General features: G+C 58.6%; 2 protein-coding genes across 2 annotated transcripts; both read left to right on the top strand.

The window, feature by feature from the left end:
- Nucleotides 1-2,997: 2,997 nt before the first annotated feature.
- TIE1 (tyrosine kinase with immunoglobulin like and EGF like domains 1) lies at nucleotides 2,998-15,861 on the top strand. The gene is made up of 23 exons (XM_066555997.1): nucleotides 2,998-3,474; nucleotides 3,940-4,227; nucleotides 7,514-7,624; nucleotides 7,732-7,887; nucleotides 7,978-8,109; nucleotides 8,389-8,529; nucleotides 8,734-8,862; nucleotides 9,244-9,389; nucleotides 9,533-9,677; nucleotides 9,921-10,079; nucleotides 10,243-10,380; nucleotides 10,492-10,782; nucleotides 11,773-12,063; nucleotides 12,594-12,907; nucleotides 13,009-13,219; nucleotides 13,372-13,482; nucleotides 13,589-13,779; nucleotides 13,906-14,019; nucleotides 14,184-14,254; nucleotides 14,506-14,546; nucleotides 14,669-14,765; nucleotides 15,020-15,119; nucleotides 15,279-15,861. Exons 1-23 carry the CDS (start codon nucleotides 3,429-3,431, stop codon nucleotides 15,348-15,350), a joined length of 3,495 nt encoding a protein of 1,164 aa, XP_066412094.1. The 5' UTR covers nucleotides 2,998-3,428; the 3' UTR covers nucleotides 15,351-15,861.
- A 109-nt stretch (nucleotides 15,862-15,970) lies between these two features.
- MPL (MPL proto-oncogene, thrombopoietin receptor) lies at nucleotides 15,971-22,719 on the top strand. Its single transcript, XM_066555998.1, is given in 12 exon segments — nucleotides 15,971-17,304; nucleotides 19,389-19,509; nucleotides 19,853-20,028; nucleotides 20,255-20,508; nucleotides 20,585-20,741; nucleotides 20,888-21,017; nucleotides 21,239-21,411; nucleotides 21,515-21,657; nucleotides 21,800-22,022; nucleotides 22,093-22,219; nucleotides 22,343-22,430; nucleotides 22,516-22,719. Coding segments are annotated over 12 exon segments (2,049 nt in total). The 5' UTR covers nucleotides 15,971-17,051.
- The last annotated feature ends 212 nt before the right edge of the window (nucleotides 22,720-22,931 follow it).

Here is a 22,931-nt window from a genome sequence, read left to right as displayed (position 1 = left end):
GCTGAGCAGGACTGCCGGCTGCGCTGTGGGTGCCGTGGGGGCTGCCGAGGTGGCAGCAGGACCCTGGGAGGGCTGGGGAGCCTCCAGAGGGAGGAGGGGGCACGGCTGTGGCATCTGCCCTGAGATGCTGCACTGGAGGAGAGCAGCCTGAGCCTGGTCCAGATGTTGGTCCACACACCTGGGACAGGGGCACACAGCCAGCCCCGTCGGGGGAAGCTGGGGCTGAGGCAGCAGGAAAGTATCCTACAGGAAAACAAAGGTCTTGCTGGAATTCCAGCAGAAAGGTGTTTAAAGCATGCAGCAAACTGGCAGGTCCCTGGGGCCAGCAGCAGCAGCTCAGTGAACAGCACCTGTTCATGAAGGTCCCAGAGGACGGGAGTGCCCCACCACCTTCGGCACCCCCCATGCAGACCTGCCACTTAACAGTAGTTCTCCCTTCCAATCCTGCCATGGAGTCAGTGACAGTCTGAGAAATCACGTCAAAGCAGCATCTCATGGGTGTTTGCTGGCACGCCAGACCTGCTGCTGTGCCCACAGGTGATGGGGCAGGTGAGTGGGCAAGGCTGGCAGAGCCACAGGCCAGGCAGGGAAAGTGCTGGCTGCACCTGCTCCTGGCTTTGCCTCTGAAGCAGGGGGAGCCCCAAACTCTCTTCCCTGCTCCCCATTCCCTGGTCCCATGCCTGCTCATCGACAGGAAGCCGATTGCCAGCAAGAGCACTTCGGAACTGTCGGCAGCTGGGACAGGATGGCCCCTCCTCCCCCAGCTGCCAAAGGGCCCCTCCACAGCTGCACATCCACCCTTTCCTCAGGGAAAGGGCTTCCCAGCAGCCTGTCCTTCATCCTGTGGGCATGTGCTGGATGCCAAGGCAGCAGGCAGCTCCTGCTTCCCAGCTGCCCAGGCAGGCTGGGGATACCCCACTCAATATACCCCACTTTCAGGATGCTCCTTTGCCTGGTAGGATGAGTCCTTAGCCCAACTTTGCAGGGCCTCCCTAGGACACACTGAGCACATAAAACAAAACAAGTATCCAGAGAAGCAGGGCTAGAAAGTGTTGCTGAGGCAGCCCAGTCCACTGGTGGATCTGCAGGGGGGTTGCATTTCCTATCAGGAAGTGTATCTGTGCGTTATGGTTTCTGGCACGTGGTGCCATGCATTAGAATGTGCAAATGAAAAAAAGTGGTAATTTTTTCAGTCTTTGGGGTTTTTTTTGTTTTTGGGGTTTTTTTTAGTATGTTGTGATTCAGCAAAAAAGCTGAGGATCATGAAATCAGCAGATATTCAGGTGCTTGGAGTGTCCTATGGATTGGGCAACTTGGAGCTTTCCATGTGGCAGGAGAGCAAGTGTGGAGAGCTGCTTCGGCTGTGCTCAGCTGTGCCTATCTCTCTGGTGCCTCCCCTGGAGACAGATAAACTTAATCTGGAGCTGTAAGGTCCTAGCTGGCCACAAAACTCCCCACTAAGGTTTCCTACCCTACCTCCAGCCAAAGGAATCTACACATATAGACAGCACAGCTCTTATCCAGGTGCTCCTAGAAAAAAACACAAGACAACAAATCACATTGGGTCAGATTCCTCAATGGATTCCTGAGATCTCCTGGGTATGGCCTGATGCAGAGAATGACCCCATATAGCTCCCATTCCACAAAAATTCTGCATGAATAATCCCATCCTCAAATGGATCCTCCCAAAACAGGGCATTTCACTGAATGCACTCTAACTCAGGCTCTGTGTGATGCACTCCCCCACAGCTGCCAGGGAAGCACAGAATGAGTTGCACATGTAAGCATGCAGTTCTTAACCTGACTAGCCCCTACAGCCAGCTTCATTTTCCAAGCAAATGAGGGCAGCTGCACCTGGTATCTACCTTTTTCAGATCCTCTCCCCCCTCCTGCCATGGGGTGGCCAGGCAGCTGCACTGTGGGAGCCCCTGCTCACTGCCATCCCTTCCTCAGCATGCCATGGGCACCGTGCGGCCCCAGAGCACTCTGTAAATAGTCGGAAGCGATGAATGGATTTCCCTTTCCTCTCCATGTGTACTTTAGATTTTTGGCCGGATACAGCATGGGCCCAGGACACATCAAAACATGAGACTCACTCCCTGGCAGCCCTGGCTTTTCACATGGGAACAGTTTGATTTGTGAAGCAGTGTGAGGTTTGGTGCGTGAAGCTTATGGCGATTTCATGAGGAACACTTTTCGTTTGCCAGGCAAAGAGCCTGGAGCCTGCTGGTGGCTGGCACAGCCTCCATGCTGAGAGGGAGACACTCTGGGGCTGGGCTGTAGCAAGGCCATGCTGTGCTGTGCCCATGCCAGCACTGTGCATGGGAAAGTGCTCAGGGAAAGCCAGGCTTTCTCCTGCTTCCCCTTCCCCCCAGACATGTTTACCACAAACCACAGGGTTTTCTCCTCGGGCAGGGGCCACGCTCCCGTGTGAGCTGGGCAGCTCGTTGGCGCCCTGCCCGTGCTCCCACTCAGCCCCTATGAAGCTGGACAGTGTCCCCCCCGATGGGCCCCTGCAGGACGAGTCAAGCCCTGGCAGTGCACGGAGCCCGGGCGGGCCGTGCCTCGCACCCCGGAGCCCGGGCGGGCCGTGCCTCGCACCCCGGAGCCCGGGCGGGCCGTGCCTCGCACCCCGGAGCCCGGGCGGGCCGTGCCTCGCACCCCGGCTCGTGGCGGCGGGAGGCTGAGGCGCCCCGAGGTGTGCGCGGCCTCAGCCCCGCCGCACGCCGCTCCCCGGGGGACAGCCTGTGCAGGGCTGCTCCCGACGGCTCCTGGAGTCAGGGCCGTCTCCAAACAATGGGTGGAGAGCAGGAAACGCCGCATGGGAAACAGGATTTGGCTCCGCCGCCGCCGCCAGCCACGGCCCCTTGGCCCCTTTCCTTTCCCTGCTCCAGAGAGCCCTTCCCACAGCCATCAGCCACGGGGCTGCACCGCGGGGATGAGGATGCCACTGCCTGGGCGGGCTGGGGCATGAGGCGCTCTGAACATTGGACGAAAAGCAGGGTCAGGGCACCTCCTGCCTGGGCTAGGATCTCAGCATGGCTCAGGGAACCCTGAGCACGCAGCCCTAGCCCTGGAGGGGTGGGCGGCTGCCTTTCCCTGGAAGAGCTGCCACCAGGCAGGGGATCCCGGGGCCCCCTTGGCCAGCAAGCCCTGCTCCTGAGGAGCTGGCTGGCCACAGAGCCAGAGAAACGGGGGCATCTCTCAGTCCGTGTCCAGGCTATGCACCACAGGAGGTGGTCCCAGCTGCCCTGGAAGTCAAGCAACAGCACGGAGAAGAGATGGGGGACATGGGCAGGGAGCAGCGGACCTGAGCTGCTGCTCACGTGGAGCTCCTAGGCAGCCACAGCCTCCAGCTCTGAGCCCCGTAGCCAGGAAATGCTGGGGATTTTCTGACCTCTGCCAGATTTGGAACAAGCTCCAAGGACATGGGACTCCAGCTTTATCTTCTACTTCTCTTCCCACATCTGGCAGGTAAATTGCTCCTTTTCATCTGACTTAAGTGAGCAGCCCCTGCCTCAGGGTGGCTTGGTGGGAAGAGGCAGCTGTGGAAGCTCAGTGGCGCCATCGGAGCAGGGTTGGGAGGGAGGAAATGTCCCTTTGTGATCAGCCATTTGGAGCTCTCAGAGGCCCCTGGCTGTCTCTCTCTGACATGGGAGGAGAGGTACCCCAAGACCCCCATTCTGATACATGCTTGGCTCATGCTGGGGAGCTGATCCAGCTGGGGTCTCCAAAAGGAGAGCAGAAATGTGGACTGTGTCATCCCAATGTGTCTGCAATGCACCTTGCTTTGCCTTGGCTGTGCCTTCTGGGCTAGGGGTGGCAAAAATGTCCTAGAAAGGGGGGGACATCGGGGTGACAGGATCTGGCCCCGAGGCAGGGCTGGTGCGGCCATGCTCTTGCCCAGCTGTGATGTGCTCTTGTGCTCCCTCTCCCCAGGGGCCATCCTGGACATCACCCTGGTTGCCAACGTGCAGAGCCTGTCCCACTCTGACTTCTTCCTCTCCTGTGTCATGGGGGAGCACGACGTGAGGTACCTGCAGATCGAGCGGGAGAACAAGATCGTGATGACTCACCCCAAAATGGGCTTCCAAAACTACCGCAACCGCAGCAACCAAGTCCAGGCCAGGGGCTTCTCCAAGTCTGACCTGGTGGGGATCCTCTACTGCCTGGGGCGCACCCCAACCGAGCAGGCCCAGGTGGTCTATGTGCACAACAGCCACAATGGTGAGTGCCTTCTGGGGGCAGCAGGAGGCCCCTGCCTGCCAGTCGGGTGCACAGGGGACCTGCCTGCCCTGTGCTTCACAATCCCAGCACCAGGCAGGGGGGTGAGGGGACAGTGGTGACCCGTAAGCTATGTTTGGGGTCCACCAGCCCTGCTGGTGGGGAGATGGAAGGGAGGTGGAAGGGATGTTCAGCTAGAAGAGCATGGTCGAGCTCCGTAGAGGAGCAATCTGTATTTATAATGGGGCTTGGGAGAAGGGCAAGGTCCAAGAGGAAGTTGAGTGCCCTTGGAGGAGGTTGTGGGGTCTGGAAATCATTAACCAGAGCAGGGGGTAGCCCTTCGGAGCTGTGCCAGCCCATGCCCTCACCACAGGCTCAAGGGGAGGAGGTAGTGCTGGGACAGATCTTTGGCAGCCTCCCCAGGTGCTGGACAAACACCATCCCGGGGCAGCACATCACCCTTCCAGCAGTGGGGCTTGCTGAGAGGCACTGCCAGACTGCACTATAGCCAAGAGCAGTGCTGGGCTCGTCTTCTGCTCCTATTTTGGGTCATAAGAATCCAAAGGGCCTCCCTGGACTGACCAGCAGCAGGGACACCACCTGGGGCAGCACACTCCTATTAGGACTGAAATTTTCTGTGATATTTGCCTCAGGATGCTTTCTTGTTAGTTTTTAGAAAGTCTAGCTAAAACAGCTGTCCTTTTGCTCAGAATAAGAGGAGAGGATACAATTTTCCCTGCCTGTGTTAAGACAGCTTCAGCAAGGAGATTGAGTGTCTCCAAGCTGGGGCACAGGGCTGCTGGTGTGGCCTAAGCATCCCCCAGAGAACAGGACTCAGCTTTTGTCCTTGTAAAGAGGCTCAAGCTGAAAAATGGCAGTGGTGCTGTTGGAAACAGAGCTAGATTGTCTGAGCAAGCAGGGTGGCACTGAGGAATGGAGCAGAGGCCAATGGAGACAGTGTGGGAGACATGACCAGCAGCATGGGGTGAGGAGCACAGAGGAATTTCTGCACCCCCAGATGTTCTTGTTCATAAATCATAGATGGAGATGATGACTCTGGGGCTCCATCCTTGGGACAGTGGGGTGTTCTCAGTCAGCCCCCACTCCTGGGTCCACTTAGCCAGGCTAAAATAGTGCTTTGGAGGAGCCCCTCTGGGAGTTACAAGTGCCAAAAATGTGTCTCTTTCACAAGTTTCTAAGAAGCTTCTATTGCTCTGTTTTGAGGAGAAGGTAAAAAAATAAAGGAATTAGTAAGCAAAAAATTTGCATGTTTGCAGGAGAGCTGGATACAGAACTCACTGAAGTGGCTTGGTGTGTGCCATCTCTCCTGTTTAGCCTGAGAGAACACCAAAGCAGGCCAGGGTGATTAAACAGTGGGTGGGGAATGCTGTTAGAGGAAAGCTGGCAGCTCTCAAAAGGTCATGCATGGAGAAGAACTTAGGAAGTTTGATAAATTTTGGAAGCATTACTGAAAAAACAAAGTAAAGCAAACCAAAGAGATCCTGAGAAGCAATTTCAGAAGTGTTTAAATCTGTCAATAAACAATCTTTTACACTTTCCAGAGCAGAAAGACACCCAGAAAAACAACTGCAGAAAACCAACATTTTAAAAATTTTTGTATCTGTGTGTACAACAGAAAGGTTGGGAAAATTTGCTGGAGGATCTGTCTAAAATGCCACTGTTGTTAGCAAGAGACAGGTGATAAATAGCAGAATGGAGCAGCATGACATCGCCAGGCTGGGTGTGTGGTGAGCTAGGCTGTCTTGCTGCCCCTGGGAAACCAGACTTTCCTAAAACTTCTGGGTAGGGAGTTACAGCCTGAAAACTCAAGTCAGAACCTGGAAAAAGAGCACAAACTGTAATAAAGAGCAGAATATATGGTGGTATGGTCCCTGAGAAAGAGTTTGCAGTGGTAGGGTCTCTGGGGTGGCTGCAGTGAGGATGCTGTGAAAGACCAAATTGATACTGTCTGCTCAAATTCCTGGAGAAAACTGGGAAAAATCCCTTTCAGAGGTTCTTTGAGACAAACTTTGCACCCAGGGGGTGGCAGGAGTGATCTTTGCATGGGTAAATAACTGACTAAAAAAAGGGAGAGTAGGAATAGGAGTGGTTCTTGTCACACGAGGGAGTTCCCACTGGCATGGCACAAGGTCTTTGCATGGACCTGTGTCACCAGCTGTGGGTGCAGAGCTGAACAAGCAGCCATGCTGCCTGCTGTCCCTGAGCTGCCTGGGGAGATGGTGGATGCACTATGGAGTGGGAGAGAGGGGAGAGATGCAGCCTGGAAGGGCTTCAGTGATGGGGTGACAGGTAAATCTGTGTGCACAAATGCAAAGTGTTGTGTTTGGGGGTCCCCAGGGAACTGTTGCCTTTCATTCCAGGGTGTGAGGTGGATTGAAACAGAGTGAGTGCCAAATCTGTGAGCCCACCACTGAGGGCTTCAAAGTCCATGGAAGAAAGATCCCAACTAGAGGGATACATGGGGAGGCGATTCTGGGAAATGACTGCCAAGTGTGACCTGCGGTGCCCTTCCCTGGGCGTCTGCAGCGTGTGCTGCTTCCTCCTGGTCCTTGGCCTCAGAGGGGCAGGACACAGGGCTGGATGTGTTTTAGCTCCAGCCTGGCGTGGCTCCTTTTACTGTATGCAAGCTGGAGTACTGCCAGGCTCCAAAAATCAGCAGCCGCCTGTGTCCTCCTTTGTGTCTGTCCTGGCACGCCCAGGGCTTGGTTTCCCAGGCCTTAAGGTATTTATAGCTCTGTTTGTGCTCAGGCTGGGGTCTGGCTGACTCACATTAATACTCCAGGAGTTCATTGCTGCTGCACACCCCAGCACCTGGGGAATCAGGAAAACAGCCATGATGGGGCTGCTGGTCCTGGGGGCTGGAGTGCAGCCTCCTGCACACTTAATTCCCCTCCCCTGCCCTGCTTTCCCTGCCTGCAGCACTCCACACCTCACCAGCAGGCGGGGTGCACCATGCACACTTGTTCAGATGTCACCTCCCCAGACTGCTGCCACCAGCATCCTGTGCAGATGGCCGGCTGGTCAGAGGGCAGGGTGCCAAATCCCATTCCTTAGTATATGCCTGAAGAGGCTGTGAGGGAGCCCAGTTCCTGCAGAGACTTGGGGGGTCCTGGGTCCAACATGGAGTGGACAGGGAGATGTGTCATCACATTCCAGCAGAAACATGCCAGGGTGTGTCCTGGTGTGACCAGGTGTCAGCACTGCCCTCGGGTGTGAGTGCCCTCAGGGGGTGACTGCTGTGCAATCTGTGCCTCCTCCTCCTCTGCAGCCCACCTCTTCCCAGTGAAGGCCACACAGTCTGTGAATGTTGCTGAGGTGGCCACCTTTTCTGCCAGGATCCTCAAGAGGAAGGAGACAGATGTTATGTGGAAAAGAAACGGCAAGTAGTTCCAAGAGCAGACACAGGGCTGGAGCTGCTCCCAGCTGGTGCCTGGCACTGGCCCTGTGGGCATGGGAGGTCACAGATAACCCTCTGTCCCCTTGCAGGCACCTACTACCAAACCACGGACCGGGGCGAGGTGCAGGATGACCACGTCGTCCTGACACTCCCCAATGTCAGTGTCAGCGAAAACGGTGTCTACAGTGCCACATTCATGGGGGACAGCCCTCTGTGGAGTGCCTTCTACCGCCTCATCGTGAGAGGTGAGCAGGGCCCTGGCTGCCTGGGACTGGGGACAGCCGTACCCTGCCCCGTGGCAGGTGGCACCCTGGCCCTCTCTGCTCTCTCTGCAGCCTGCCCTGCGAAGAAATGGGGACCATCCTGTGACAAGGACTGTCCCGACTGTCTGAACGGCGGCATCTGCCATGACCACGTTGGAGAATGCATCTGCCCTCCAGGGTTCATGGGCACCCGCTGTGAGAGAGGTGGGTTCCGCCTGCCCAGCACTGGGTGTTGTGCCCAGGGCATATGTGGGGGAATCTCTTGCACCCCTAGATCTGAGCACTGTGTCTAGAAATGCCCTGTTCATCCCCAGCTCCTCCCCACCCTCAGTGCCCTCTGTGGCTGGCCCAGCCACATGGGTCCCATGTCTCCTCGAGGTAGTGATACGGGGCTTGGGGCACCCGAGCCATCTCTGTGCCACCCACAGGCAGTAAGTGCATGGATGAATGGTGGGTGAGAGCAGACCATGCTTCTTTTTCCAGCCTGCCAGGAAGGCCAGTTTGGCCGCAACTGCCAGGAGACATGCCAGAGAGCCCAGGGCTGCCGGGGGCTGAGCTTCTGCCTTCTCGACCCCTATGGCTGCTCCTGTGCCTCGGGCTGGAGTGGCTCCCGCTGTGACCAAGGTACAGGGACATGGGTGTCCACCAGCTCTCACCCAGCTGGGCTTCCTCCAGGGCCTGGCTGCTCTCCAGCAGCACCTCTGCAACCCTCTCCATATCTGAGGGTCAACACAGGCTGAGCAGTACAGCTGCCTGCATCAGCTGCTTGCTGTCTCTGTGGTCCTGTGCCATGGCCAGGGGTAGCAGTGAGCTCTTCTTTTCCCACAGCCTGTCCCGCAGGATTCTACGGCCCTGACTGTGCCCTGGAGTGCACCTGCCAAAATGGAGGCAGCTGTAACCGCTTCAGTGGCTGTGTCTGCCCAGCAGGCTGGCATGGGCAGCACTGTGAGAAGTCAGGTGAGATTGGCAGGGGCTGTGGCAGGTTTCCATCCCCCACCCTCTAGTGGGTGCTGGCTCTTTCCTCATCAGTGGCTGGGAGGGCCGCTGGCTATTGGTCTCGCCAGCTGGTTCAGCAGGACCCCTTGGCTGTGGAATTAGACTCCAAGTCTGTAGAAACCAGGACATTGCAAGGGCAACATCTGGTCTGGATCCCAGCATTATCTGTGCTGAGAGTGTTGCTGAGCCCAGCATGTGGGGTGGGGATCAGGGCTGCACCACAGCATCCATCACCTTTCCCTTGGCACCACAGTCTGGCCGCATCTGGGTCCAAGAAAAGGTGCCAGGTTTTCTTGTAGGGGAGGAGCAGGGCCAGCCCTAATGTTGATTTCTGTGTACCAGACCGGTTCCCCCAGATCATCCAGCTGGCCTCAGAGCTGGAGTTCAACCTGGGCTCAGAGCCCATCATCAGCTGCGTGGCCATTGGCAACCCACTGCCCACCAGGGACAGCGTGGAGCTGCGCAAGGCTGACGGCACTGTGCTCAAGGTACTGCCCCATGCCCTTGCCCCACCACCATCTCCATGTTCACAGCTCCCTCAAGAGTACCTGCAGCTGCTGGGCAGCTTGAGACTCATGGGGGCTGAGCCAGGGGCAGAGTGGAGGGACTGACAGCACCCTCTGTGCCACAGGTCATCAAAACCATCATCGAGCCAAAGCAGATCACCTGCGAGTTTGAGGTGCGGCACCTGACAAAGGCAGACACGGGGCTCTGGGAGTGCCGGGTCTCCACAACGGGGGGCCAGGACAGCCGCAAAGTCAAGGTCAATATCCGAGGTGAGGAAAGTGTGGTGGCATGAGCAGGACAAGCCAGGGTTGCTGCAGGTGGCTGTCAGCATGGTGTGGCGATAACAACCCCTGCGCCTCCCATCGTCGGCTACAGTGCCAGCAGACAGGTTTGGGTGATTATAAAAGACTCTCCTGACAAAGCTGGAAGGAGCCAAGAGGTGGCAGATGTATCCATGCTCTCCTCCTTGTTGCTCCCAGTCCCACCAGTGTCATTCCCTTCTTCCCCCCAAGTGCCACCAGTGCCCTTGAGCGCCCCCCGGCTGTTGGCCAAGCAGAGTCGCCAGCTCGTGGTGTCACCTGTGGACAGCTTCTCTGGTGATGGACCCATCACCTCCATCAAGCTCTTCTACAAGCCCAAGGATGACAATTCAGCATGGTCATCCATTGTGGGTATGTGCCTACAGGGCTGGGGAACCTGTGTGTGGGAGGGTGAGATCTGGGGTGGGCAGATGTCTCCATACCAGGCCCCCTGTGGTGATGCTGAGGAGGATGCCAGTGTCAGGGCAGGCTGTGGATGATGGGCATGGTTTTAACATGTTTTCTTGACCAACAGTCGACAACAGCGAGAACATCACCCTCATGAACCTCCGGCCAGTCACCGCCTACATCGTCAAGGCGCAGCTGAGCCGGCCAGGGGCTGGTGGGGAGGGCAGCAAGGGTCCCGAAGCCATCATGGTGACTGACTGCCTCGGTGAGCCTCCATCTCCTTGGCCCTGACCCTGACCCTGACCCTGCACAACACAGAGCCTGAAAGGTCTCACAGCTGATGTGCCATGAGATTTTGCTGCCTTTTTATTTACAGAGCCCACAGTCAAACCTGTGATTGAAGGCTGGTCCGTAGAAGAGAAAAATATGCTTCATGTCAACTGGAAGTTGCCAAGCAACCATGAGCCAGCACATGGGTTCATTGTCCACCTCTTTGATTCTGCAAGGCGGTTGGTCTCTGAGAAAAACATCACATCCATCTCTGTGCTCTCTGCCCGCATCGGGGGCTTGGAGTTTAACAAGGAGTACAGGCTGGAGGTGCTGGTGTATCACTGCACCAGCCTGGGGCCACCCTCTGACCCCTATAAGGTCATGATCAACAGTAAAGGTGAGTCCAGTGGAATGCTGGGAACTGTAACAGGGAATTGCAATGATAAATCAGTTATAATTGTAACAGCAACCATCCCCAGGTCTGGCTGCTTCTTATCCCAGCTGTTTGGGGAAAATGGGCCCTCCTTTCCCCACTAGACCCTGCAGTCTCCAGCACCAAGGAGCTGAGAAACATCCTAAGCTGAATGTGACATTCAGGTCATCATGAGTGATGCTCACAAACAGATCTGTTCTCTACACCCTGCTCAAACCTGTCTATACTTGCAGCCTTTACAATACCCTGTAGCAACTAGTTCCTCTATATCATTATACTCTGCATGAAAAAAATATTTCCCTTTTGGTTTGCTTTAACCCTGCTGCCAGGTAATTTTGCTGTGGTCACTAGGGCTTGGGAGCCCTGCAGTCCCACCTATGGGCACACACACACAGAGCTCCTGGAGTAGGTGGAAGACCATGCAGAGATGGAACACCAGCCTGACCAAGCTTTCTGGCAACCAAGGAAGGCATGCATGAGGCCTTTGGGAGGGCTTAGCACCGTACAGTACACATTGAGAGGACTGATAGACATCAGGCTTGAGGGATGACAGGTCTCCTCTGCTCTCTGCTTGTATGAGCTTTGTATGATTTTGAAATTTGGGGTTAGGGATGTGGGCAGGCAGGAGGGGGGGCTCAGAGCAGGTGGTGGGTAGGCAGTATGTGACGGAGGCCTAAAGAAATAAAATGTCACAAGAGCTAGTCAATACACAGGCATTTAGACCTCAGATGGTGTGGCTGGAACATTTGGGAGTACAGTCCTGCTTCACTGTGGTACATGGAGAGCACCTCCACCTCCTCCAAGCAGGGGCCAGGGATCCCTGAAGATCCCTCAAAGCTGACCTGGCTCTGGTTGCCATTGCCATCCACAGGGTCCAATCCTAGCAGCAGCACTGAGCCCCAGCAGCACGAGGAGCCCCATTCTGGGCCTGACACTCTTCTCTCTTGGTCCCAGGGCCCTCCTCCCCGCAGCTGCTCTCAGCAGAGCCCGTGTCTGACACCGCGGTCAGGCTCTCCTGGCAGGTGCCCGAGTACCCCAATGGGGGCATCACCAAGTACATCGTGGAGCTGCAGCAGGTGGGAGGCACCAGTGAACCGCAGTGGATTGACACCGACAGTGGCGCCGAGACCACCAAGATCATTGGGGGCCTCAATTCCAGCACCAGCTACCAGTTTCGTGTCCGTGCCAACTCCCATGTGCCAGGGGAATGGAGCCTGCCCGTGAAAGCCAAGACCCTCGGGGATGGTGAGAGGGGTGTCCCAGCAGGCAGAGGGCTCACAGCTCTGCTGCAGCTTGGGCTCAGATTCTGATCAGCAAAGAATGATTGGGGTGCTTGTGGCAACCTTTGAGCGTGGCTCTGAAGCAGCAGCCCAAGATCAAAACTCTTGGTGTCTTAAGAAAACCTGCTCCTCCTAGTTCTACAGGGGCAGGGGTGGCATGATGACATCATGGCTCCTACAGAGTGACTCTGCCTTGGGCAGCGGGGGATGTGAATCAAGGGGCTGGGGGAGCAGAGCAGAGCCAGCATGGGAGGAGATCATGGCTTGACCCAAAGCTGGTTGGAGGTCCAGAAACCAGTGGTTCAGTGTCAGGAGCTGGGCAGTGACACTTCCCCCTCTGTGCCACTGTGGCACCAAGAGCTCTGGATGTGGTTATAGTGTCTTCATTGGGGATCTTGGTGCTGGGAGAGGGCTGCTGTCATGGTGGTTGGCCACTAGTGCAGGCCAGGCAGGGCTTGACCATGGCCCACAACCCTCCATCCCTCCTTTTGGCAGGAGTGCTGAGCGTCCCGCCCAGCCTGGGCAGCCAGGGCACTGAGCAGGCGGGAACAGACCAGCAGCTACTCTTGGCCATTGTTGGCTCTGTGTCCGTCACTTGCTTCACCATCCTCTTTGCTCTCCTGGCACTTTTCCTCATCAAGAAGAACTTTTTCCACCGGCGCCGCACCTTTACGTACCAGTCTGGCTCGGTGAGTGCCGCCTGCCCCGCCAGGACCGTGTCCCCTGCTCCCCAGGTCCCAGCCCGATCCAGGTCACGTTCCATAGCCTCCAGCCCGGATGCAGCCAGACCTCACTTCCACACGGAGAGGGTGCGGAGCCCACCCTTGCCCATGACTCCTGTCCTGCTGGGACTGCCGCATGGGCGGGCAGGTGCCCGGTGCCTCTAACCTCACCTGCTTCCATCTGCCAGGGGGAAGAGACCATCCTACAGTTCAACTCAGGGACCCTGACCCTCACACGCCGGCCCAAGCCGCAGCCTGAGCCCCTCAGCTACCCCATCCTGGAGTGGGAAGACATCAAGTTTGAGGACATGATCGGGGAGGGCAATTTTGGGCAGGTAATCAGGGCCATGATCAAAAAAGACGGCCTGAAAATGAATGCAGCCATCAAGATGCTCAAAGGTGAGTGTTGGGGGAAGGAGGCAGGGTGGGCTGACTGCTGCAGCTGTGTCCTGGGCCATGCTTGTGCTGGGGAGCATCAGGACTCTTTTGCAGAGAAGCAGAGGAAAGGCTCCTGTTGTAGCCTGAGGTGTTCATCCCTTCTTTGCTTCCAGAGTTTGCTTCAGAGAATGACCATCGGGACTTTGCCGGGGAGCTGGAGGTGCTGTGCAAACTGGGCCATCACCCCAACATCATCAACTTGCTGGGTGCCTGTGAGAACAAGGGTGAGAGCTGTCCCATTCTACCCTGCCCCACAACCTCTGCCCTTGACTCCTCTATTCCTTTCTGCTGGGGAGAGCCCCAGTAGCCTGACCTCCTCCTGCCCCCCAGGCTATCTGTACATTGCCATTGAGTATGCTCCATATGGAAACCTCCTCGACTTCCTGCGCAAAAGCCGAGTCTTGGAGACAGACCCAGCCTTTGCCAAGGAGCATGGCACTGCCTCCACCCTCACATCCCAGCAGCTCCTCCAGTTTGCTTCAGATGTGGCCAAGGGGATGCAGTACCTGAGTGAGAAGCAGGTACATCCCAGCAAGCCCCTCAGATCACCCTCTCCTTGAGGCCTGGGGGTTCCCCACTGAGGCATGAGGTCCCTGGGACCAGCAGGAGGGAGCATGTAGCTCCTGCTAACTGCTCTTCCTTTTCAGTTCATTCACAGGGACCTGGCAGCAAGAAACATTCTGGTGGGAGAAAACCTGGCCTCCAAAATTGCTGACTTTGGCCTCTCCAGAGGGGAGGAGGTCTATGTGAAGAAGACAATGGTGAGCCAGGAGTGAAGCATCCCCATGGGGCCTGCACCAGTGTGGTGGGCAGGATGCCCACCATTGGTGTGACCGACCCACCATGGTAGGACTGGCTGGATCACAGCTGTCTTCTCCCCAGGAGGCACTCCTCCAGCCCTGATGGTGGCTCTCTCTTTCCCCAGGGCCGTTTGCCAGTTCGCTGGATGGCCATCGAGTCCCTCAACTACAGCGTGTACACCACCAAGAGCGATGTGTAAGTGCTGCAGGCAGGGGCACCAGGCTGGGGCATGGCTGTGGCCGCCTCCACCCCCTCTGGTACAGTCACAGAGGCAATGCTATTGCTCTGGATGCTGCAAGGGCAGGAGGTGATGCTGGTGCATCTTCCTGAGGAGCTGCTGGCTCAGCCCGAGCCCTGGCTGCCTGTTCCACCCTGGGCTTTGCCCTGTGCTCATCAGCGAGGCACAGCTGGGCACTCTGTCACAGCCTTGGCTCCTCTCCTTTCAGGTGGTCATTCGGTGTCCTGCTCTGGGAGATTGTCAGCTTGGGTAAGGCTCTTCCCTGTCCCCTGCCTTCACTCAGGTCCCTGTAGGTCTGGTTATCCTGGGGCCCTGGGGGGAACACCCTAGGGACTGTCACCTCCTCAGGCTCTGGGTGTCTCTGGCTGCAGGGGGGACACCGTACTGCGGGATGACGTGTGCCGAGCTCTATGAGAAGCTGCCGCAGGGATACCGCATGGAGAAGCCGCGTAACTGCGACGACGAGGTGTAAGTGGACAGAGCCTGGGCTGGTGGTGGCACCCACGTAACCTAACCCCACTGCCCCACAGGGCTCGCACCACCTTCCAGTAGCTTCTGCCTGGTTGACTCTGCATTGTGGCTGAGGAATGGGCTGGGGTCCCACACCCAAACACCTTTCCTCGGCTTTAGTTTCCTGCCTGCTTCCCCCATCTCCCACAAGGAGCTTTTCCGTCCCGTCTCCTCCTGTGCTCACTGAGCCGCCCACGACTCTCCGCCCCCAGGTACGAGCTGATGCGGCAGTGCTGGCGGGACCGCCCCTACGAGCGCCCTCCCTTCGCCCAGATCTCCATGCAGCTCATCCGCATGCTGGAGGCCAGGAAGGTGAGTGGTGGCAGCAGAACCATGTATGGGGGTTAACTCCACCATCACTTTTTGGGTGTAGGGAGACAACAGGGCACAGTGCCCGTGAGCATGCTAGTGGGGACAGGAGATAGATGTGGATATGCTCACAACCGGCTCCTAACTGGGGTTCCCCCACAGGCCTACGTGAACATGGCCCTGTTCGAGAACTTCACCTACGCGGGGATTGATGCCACCGCCGAGGAGGCGTGAGGCTGCGCTGGCCCCAGCCTGCTGGAACAGTGCTGTGGGGACAAGGGGCTGCTCATCCTCTCCAGGGCCAAGCAGCCAAATGGCAGTGCCCCTTCTCAAGAGTGCCTTCCCTGCAGCAGGACTGTGCTGTCCCCTCCCTGGCATGGTGCCAGCCACTAAGAGCCCCACACTGTTGGGACATGCTGGGGTGGCCCCCAAGGACAAGCAGCAGCAGGGTGCTGGCAGCAGAGCAGGCAGGAGAGGGCCTTCCTCAGAAGCCAGGGTACTGCCTAAGCCCACGGACACAAATGCTCAAGCTTTGGGTGAGAGGAGGAAGCAGCAATACAGCTGCAGCCCTCAGCATGCTCTGAGCCTGAAATGGTGCCAGGGGTTGTGAGCAGCGCTGCTGGCATGGGATGGGGCCACCCTGCTGGGTGCAAAAAGACAATGATGGCTGTGCACAGCATCCAGCTCTGCAGTGGCCCTTTGGAGATGTCAGCTCTGCCTTATGGACAATAAAGATCATGCAACAGCTGGGTCCAGAGGAGTGTTGGTGGGGACCCACCTCTGCCCCACTGACAGCACTGGGGAACAGGATCTGCTGCTGTGGTGGGCACTCCTCAGAATCCTGTTCCCACTGGGGTCCTGTGATAATCTCCAGGAATGTCCGAGCATTCCCAGACAAGTCCCGGGTCTCATCATGGTATGGAGATGGGTTTTCTTAGGATCCAACTGGGATCTTTTCACACACACACAATTTAAGACTTGGTCTTGTCCCCAAACGGATATGGAGAACAGACTATGTCCTTCCTATGCACAGCTGCCTCTTGCATGCTTAAAAATTGTTCCTGCAGCTTCCCCTCAGCTGGTTGGTCTTTAAAGGATGGCCCTGCTCCTCCAGCTGGGTCCTGTGCTCTTTGGTGTGAACTGCAGCTCTGCCCCATCCCTGAGGTCCCCAGTGAATCAGTGATGGGGACTGGCCCTCACAAACAGCCTGATACATACCACTTCTGCACCCTCTCTGCTCCCAGCTGGGGACAGTGTCTGGGGCAGTGTCACCAGTCCTGCTTACACCTAGGTCTTCTTTTTTTGACAAAATTTGTCTGTGGCAAGTTTGGGCTGGCGCTGCTCTTCCCTCAGTGCCTCTAGTGTTGTCCTCAGCTGCTGGGCTTGGAGAAGCAAACCTGGCCTTGGTGCACAGGGGACACGTGCAAGTGGCTCCTTGTGCCCTGGCTGGTGCTCCCTGGGCTGTGCAATAGAGCTGTGCCCTGGCAGGGTGGGAGACGCTCCAGCACCAGAAGTAATGCACTGGTTGAGCATGACTGTGGCCCTGCTCCTGCACCACCAGCACTAGCACCTCTGAGGGCTTTGCCCCCTGTGCCTGCAGCTCTGCTCCCAGCACAGCCACAGAGACAGTGCTGCTGGCAGAGCAGACCTGGAGTACACCGGTGCCAGGTGGCACAGGACACCATGGAGGCAGATCAGCTGTGCCACATCCTGTGCTCCCGTGTGGCAGCAGCCCCAACAGCCTGCCCTGCCCCACACAGGGGCCTCCCTAGTTTCTTGGGGGTTGTTTTTCTTCCTACCCCATCCTCCCAGCATGCCAGTAGCCACAAGGGCAGGAACATGCCGCCTATCTGATAGGAGCAGTCTCTCTTGGCACTGCGGCCGGCGGCAGAGGGGCTGTGGCCTTGTGGTTTCAGGCACAGGGAAGTGCTGGTGATGGGGTGGGGGGAGCCCCCAGCCAGGCTTCCTGAGCTGCACAGCCACCACTTCCCAGATAAAGGTATCGCCTGGAGGAGCCGCAGCAGCTCCCAGGATACCGGGAAGGGACGAGTGCAGCACGCGTGGCTCCGGCACACAGGTTGCAGGATGGCAGCCTGCCTGTGCCAGGGCTGGCAGCTCTCACTGCTCCCTGCCATTCTGCTCAGCCTCCGCAGCCCACCGTCAGCCCCTGAGCCAGTGACATCCCAAGGTAGGTCCTTGGGGCTATTTTCTCCCCCAAAGGATGGGCCAGAGAGCAGCTAGAATGTCAGGTGTGGGCAGCGAGCACCTCACAGCAGCCAAAATCTATGGGATTGGGAAAGGGGCATTCCAGGAGGGTGTGCAGGGAGTGTTCCAGGAGGGTGAGCAATGGAGTGCACTTCTCACCAGTGGGACACCCTGAGATGCTTGGAGTAAAGGAACATCTATGCTCTCTGCAAGCAGAGCTTGGCTGCCCATGGGCTGCCCCTGAGGATGGCAGCCTGGTGCTCCCAGTCCTGCTCCGGTAGCAGAGGGGCTCCTCACTCATCAGAAGTTCTCAGAGTTATGATGTGATGAGGGTTTGAACAAGACTCAAGTTAACATCTGATGGCACAGCTCTGCACCATGGGCAATGCAGTGGCACTGCCAGGCTAACCCCAGGGCTCCTGCACCAGCCTTGCTGTCATGATCTTACTGTCCTGCTGGACATCCTCATCTTAGCTGATAGCTGGCCCCAGTCTGGCTCACTGCACCTGCCAGAGCCACTCCCCAACTTTGTCTCATTTCAGAATGAAATCATGCATTCTTTAGGCGCCTCTTTAGCCCCTTTAGAAGTTTCTGTAATACCATAAAAAGCATTAATTGAATAAAACCCTGTTGATCTCCTGCTTGTGTCTCCAGCCCCACCCCAGGTCTCTGGCCAGGACAGACTTGGGAGCACATTTTTAGTCACCCCCAAAGGGGCAGTGGGACAAGGGTCAGGGTTGGATTCTGCCCACAGCCTCTGCAAAAGGGCTTTGTGCCTTGAGCTCTCCACTGGCTTGGCAGCACTGCCCAAGCATGGCTGGTGGGGGCTGCAGAGCTGGGCAGCTGCCCCTCCTAAGAAATGGGCTGTGCTCAGCAAAGATGCTCTGATGGCCCACAGGACTAGGGTGGGCTCCCACTGATGTCATGGGTCCCTGTGCCACAGAGCTGCTGGGACCTGGCCACTTCATCTCCTGGTGCTCAGAGATGGATGAGGCCATGGAGCCAGCATGAGGCCTGGGGTGGGATAATAGGGGCAAAAAGAGAAGAACAGGTGGGGGGGCTGTGGCAGAGATGGGACAATGGACATGGGGAAGAAGGCAACACAGGGCTGGGAAATGAGGAACAGGGCTCGGGGGGGGTCAGGGCAAGAGAAGGGACAGGGTGAGCAGGACACCAAGAATACTTGGGAGCTGTGACTTACTCTTTGCCCAGGGTGGGCTCAACTGGCAGTGCAGGGGTGTGTAGCAGAGAATGGACTTACTCAGCAAATGCAGCAGACATTGGCAGTGGGCTTGTGGGATTCCAAAGCTGGGGGCAACCCCTGGGGAAGGCAGCAAATGCTGGTAGGAAGAGGAGGAGGAAGAGGGCTGGAGCAGGTCACAGGGCAGAGGGAGTGGGGGGAGTAGGGACTGCTGGAGCAATGCTGGGGACAGCAAGACCACCCCTGTGCATCACACACCTGCATCTTGGGGCTGTCCCTCTTCCACGACAACAGGGGCAGACACCCATATGTTAGCAGAGCTACCAGTGCTTCAGATAGAGATCCTGCAGGGTGTGATGCTGCAGTTTGTCCATGTAATGACAGGGAGCACAGCTTACTGAAGGGGACAGACAAACCCCAGGGGGTTTGGGCATCCCCCCTGCTCAGGACCACATGCCCCCACACCAGCCCCCCAGGCCCTTTCCCTTTCCCTGGGGTGCTGCTCCTCCTTATCTCACTTCCGTGCACCTTCCGGCATGAGCAGGGCAGGGGTGCTTCCCCCTGATCGCTGGGCCCTGAGCTCCCCCCCCCCGACCACAGGGCTATTTCGGGATGTTTGTTTGTCCTCAAGGACCTCGTGTACTGAGGAGGGGGTGTGGTGGGGCCGGGGGGAGCCCTGCACCAGCCAGGACCCCGGTGCAAGCCAGCAGCCAGCATGGGTGCCCTGTCCCTCCCCAGTGTGCCAAGCTGGTGGAGAGCACCCGTGCCACGGCCATGCTCAGGCTGCCCCACGTGCCTGAGGTGGAAGCAGGTGAGATGGGGATGGGTTTGTGCCCAGGGGCTCCTTCATGGCCACACTCCCCCAGACGCTGCACTGCTAGCAGGCGTGTCCGAGGACATCCTCTGTTTCTCCCGCTCCTTTGAGGACCTCACCTGCTTCTGGGACGAGGAGGAGACAACAACTGGGATGTGCCACTTCTACTACTGGTACAGCAGGTAGGACATGGTGGGGACACAGCCTCCTCCTTTCTGGACAGAGAACAGTGGGGTCAGGGTGTCTCAGCAATCTGGACTATCCCAGTGGCTCCAAGCTGCAAGGAGAGATGGAGAGCCCACAGAAGCTATACAGCAGCTGCTGCACACCCTGCAGCAGGGCTGGGGCCTGGCTGTCCCTCAGTCCCATGGGGATGGTGCCTTGCAGTGGATTATGGCACGGGAAAGGAGCTGGTGACACCGAGGTCTCGGTGCTGTGCCCCACATTGCCTCTCCTCCAGTCTGGCTTGAGGCAGGAGGCATGAGGTGCTGCAAGACCCCACTCTCCATTCCTCAGGGATGTGCCCACAGTGTGCGTGGTCTCCACATGGCCCCGTGGGGCTGGTGGGAAGCGACATGTCTGCGTCTTCCCCAGCCAGGACGTGCGGCTCTTCACCCAGCTCCACCTCCGCGTCCTGGATGCCACCACAAACCACACAAAGTACTGGCGGGAGCTCAGCGTGGATGCAGTGGGTGAGTCCCTTTCACTGGGCAATGCTCTGTGACAACAGGACAGTCCCCAGATCTGGGGATCTGGGTCCCCTGACCTGCTGCCTGCCACGGGGGCTGGCAACACCCTGAGCCCTGCATGCACAGAGGCAGCCTGGGAGGAGACTTGCATGCGTCCCCCAGCAGGACCAGGCATTGCCCGGACTGGGCCTGCTGCAGGAGGACAAACACCCTGGCATGTTCTCTGCAGGTCTCATTGCTCCCCCACTGGACATCACTGCCCACTGGGCTGGGGCTGCAGGGCAGCTCTGCGTGTCGTGGCAGCCACCACTTGCTGACTTCCCGAACTTCTTCCTCTACGAGGTGCAGTGCTGCCCTGCCAGCTCCCCAGGGATGCCCTGCAGCACCACATTGAACCCCGGTGGGCAGCACCCTGGGGACCTCTCCATGCAGTCAACTGTCAGCACCCACACGCCCAGGGCAGCCTCCCTGGCACTGGGGCAGGTACATAGAGGAGTCAGGGATTGGCAGGAGGGTTTGGGGCCTGCAGTTGCTCCTCAGCTTGGCCCCTCTCCTGCAGAGGCTGGTCCAGGCCAACACTTGGGTGGTGCTCCGGGACCTGCAGCCAGGGGTGAGGTACCACATCCAGGTGCGCAGCAAGCCTGACGGTACCTCCATGGACGGCGTCTGGGGGCCCTGGTCGCAGGCTCTGGCTGCTGAGACACCCCACTCCTCTGGTGAGCAGCCATCCCCTCTGCAGGGGTGCTGGCAGGAACATCAGGGAGGCACCCACGCCTGGGGCTGCAGTCGCGAGGTGCAACTCCCAAGTTTTGGGGGCCAAGGGGAAGCAGCCCCCTCCCTGTCCTGGCTGTCCCCTGCCCAGGAGACATCGGGCTGTGCTGCAGTACCCCTGACCTGCGGCATGTGCGCTGCGAGTGGAGCTGGGACCCTGCAGAGACCCACAGCTCCCACCAGCTCTTCTACCGGCCACCTCCAAGCGGGGCTGGCACAAGGTAAGGGGCATGGCAGGCAGATGGCACTCAGGCAGCCACATCCCAGGGACCACTGTGTCCCAATATCCCACAGTGGGCCCCATACCCTGCTCTGTCCTGCCCTTCCACCACCAACCTCATACCTCCTCACCACAGCAGTAGCTTTCCTGGGCAAGTGCAGGAGGAATGCTGACTGTGGGTATGCTTTGGTGGGACTGACTGGCTCCCCACTCTTCCCACAGGGAACATGCATGGCAACAGTGTGAGGAGGTGAGCAAGGGGGCACAGGGCACCTATGCCTGCACCTTCCAGCCCAAGGCTGGCAGTGCCATCTCCGTCCTGGTGAATGTCACCAGGACCCACATGCTGCCCACACTGAGCTACTTCAAGGAGCCCTTTTGGCTGCACCAGGCTGGTGAGTCCCAGTGCCATCACAGCCCCTGCCTGGCTCACAGGGGACACAGTGTCCCATGCTCCTTTTCACAGGAGCGACACATGCCTGTCCCCAACACCAACAGTGCTCACAGATGCCCCACAGCTTGTGCAGGCAACAGTGTCGCAGGGCCGGCTGAGCCTGCAGTGGCTGCCGCCCCTGGAGCTGCTGGCAGAGCAGCTGGACTACCAGGTCCGCTATGCCACGGAGAACAGCCATGACTGGAAGGTAAGGCCTGCCCAGGATACCCCGAGCAGCGCTGCCCACCTCCGCTGCTGACACATGGCAGGCACGGGGTCGGGTAAAGCGGGACCCGCCTCTTGGTGCCACCCCCCAGCAGCCATGCCTCCAGCTCGGCTCTGCCCCGCAGGTCCTGCAGGTTCCACGAGCAGCTAGGAAAGAGGTCCTGGACCTGCGGCCAGGGTCCCGCTACCACGCGCAGGTGCGGGCCCAGCCCAGCGGGCCGTGGTACCAGGGCAGCTGGAGCGCCTGGTCCAAACCTGTTGTGGTTGATGCCGTGGCTGATGTGGGTAAGGGGCAGGGCTGGAGGCTGAGGCCACAGGAGCCACACGGCTGACGGCAAGAGGCCGAGAGTGCTGGAAATGGGGTGGGGAGCACGGGGCAGGGGGCTGCGAGGGGCTCAGAGGTGGTGGGGCTGGGAAGGGCTACAGTTCCAGCGTTCCTCCTCCGATGCAGATGCAGGCTGGCTCATCCCCAGTGTTACGGTGGTGCCGCTGCTCTTCTCAGCAGTGCTCCTGGGGCTGCGCTGCACCTTCCCCTCCCTCTACAGGTAAAAGGCTGTGCCGGGGGCAGGCGGGGGGGGGGGTCCAGCACCAAGTCTGGGCACCTTGCACGGGGCATTAGGGCACCTCAAGTCTGAAGGTAAATTCGATGCCCCTTCCTCCGTACCCAGCAACGTGAAGCAGAAACTCTGGCCGCCCGTTCCTGACCTGCACCGTGCTCTGGGCAGCTTCCTTCAGGAAAGCAGCAAGCACGGCCAGGTGAGGGGGCGGGCAGGGCGGCTCAGCAGCTCCCGGGGGCAGCTCGAAGGGCAGCCCCTACCGCGTCCACTCCGTGTCCCCCCAGGCCAGCGCCTTCGACAAGCAGCCGCCGGAGGAGGCCGTCCTGCCCTGCCTGCTGGAGGTGCTGCCCGGCCCGCGGCGCGAGGCGGGCCCGCCGCCGGAGCATGCTGGGGGCCGTCTGTCCAGCACCGACATCGCCAACCAGTCCTACCTGCTCATGAGCGGCTGGGAGCCGCGGGCAGCCACAACCGCCCCCATCCCTCCATAAACTCTGCTCCCTCCCCGAGCACCCGCCTGGTCCCTCCTTCTTCGCCCCGCCCCCAGCCCGGATAGCCCCGCCCTAGCAAGAACGCCCCGCCCCCGATCCCGCCCCCTCGCCGCACGCGCCGAGCGCCCCGCCCCGTCCCGCGACTCAGCCAATCGCGTTGCGTCGCGCGGCCGTCGCCTGGCAGCGCGCGGCCGTTGGGTTTGAAGCGGCCA

This window comes from Molothrus aeneus, chromosome 9, assembly GCF_037042795.1.
Source record: "Molothrus aeneus isolate 106 chromosome 9, BPBGC_Maene_1.0, whole genome shotgun sequence".
Classification (NCBI taxonomy): Eukaryota; Metazoa; Chordata; class Aves; order Passeriformes; family Icteridae; genus Molothrus; species Molothrus aeneus.
The sequence above is the reverse complement of the archived record's forward strand: the minus strand, read 5'-3'. Positions and strand labels throughout refer to the sequence as shown.

Excerpts from the sequence above, each read along its gene's own strand:
- TIE1 (XM_066555997.1), top strand. The coding sequence starts at position 3,429 with ATGGGACTCCAGCTTTATCTTCTACTTCTCTTCCCACATCTGGCAG. Across the intron at positions 14,547-14,668 it reads CTGGGAGATTGTCAGCTTGG|GGGGGACACCGTACTGCGGG; the intron begins GTAAGGCTCTTC and ends CTCTGGCTGCAG. Across the intron at positions 14,766-15,019 it reads CGTAACTGCGACGACGAGGT|GTACGAGCTGATGCGGCAGT; the intron begins GTAAGTGGACAG and ends CTCCGCCCCCAG.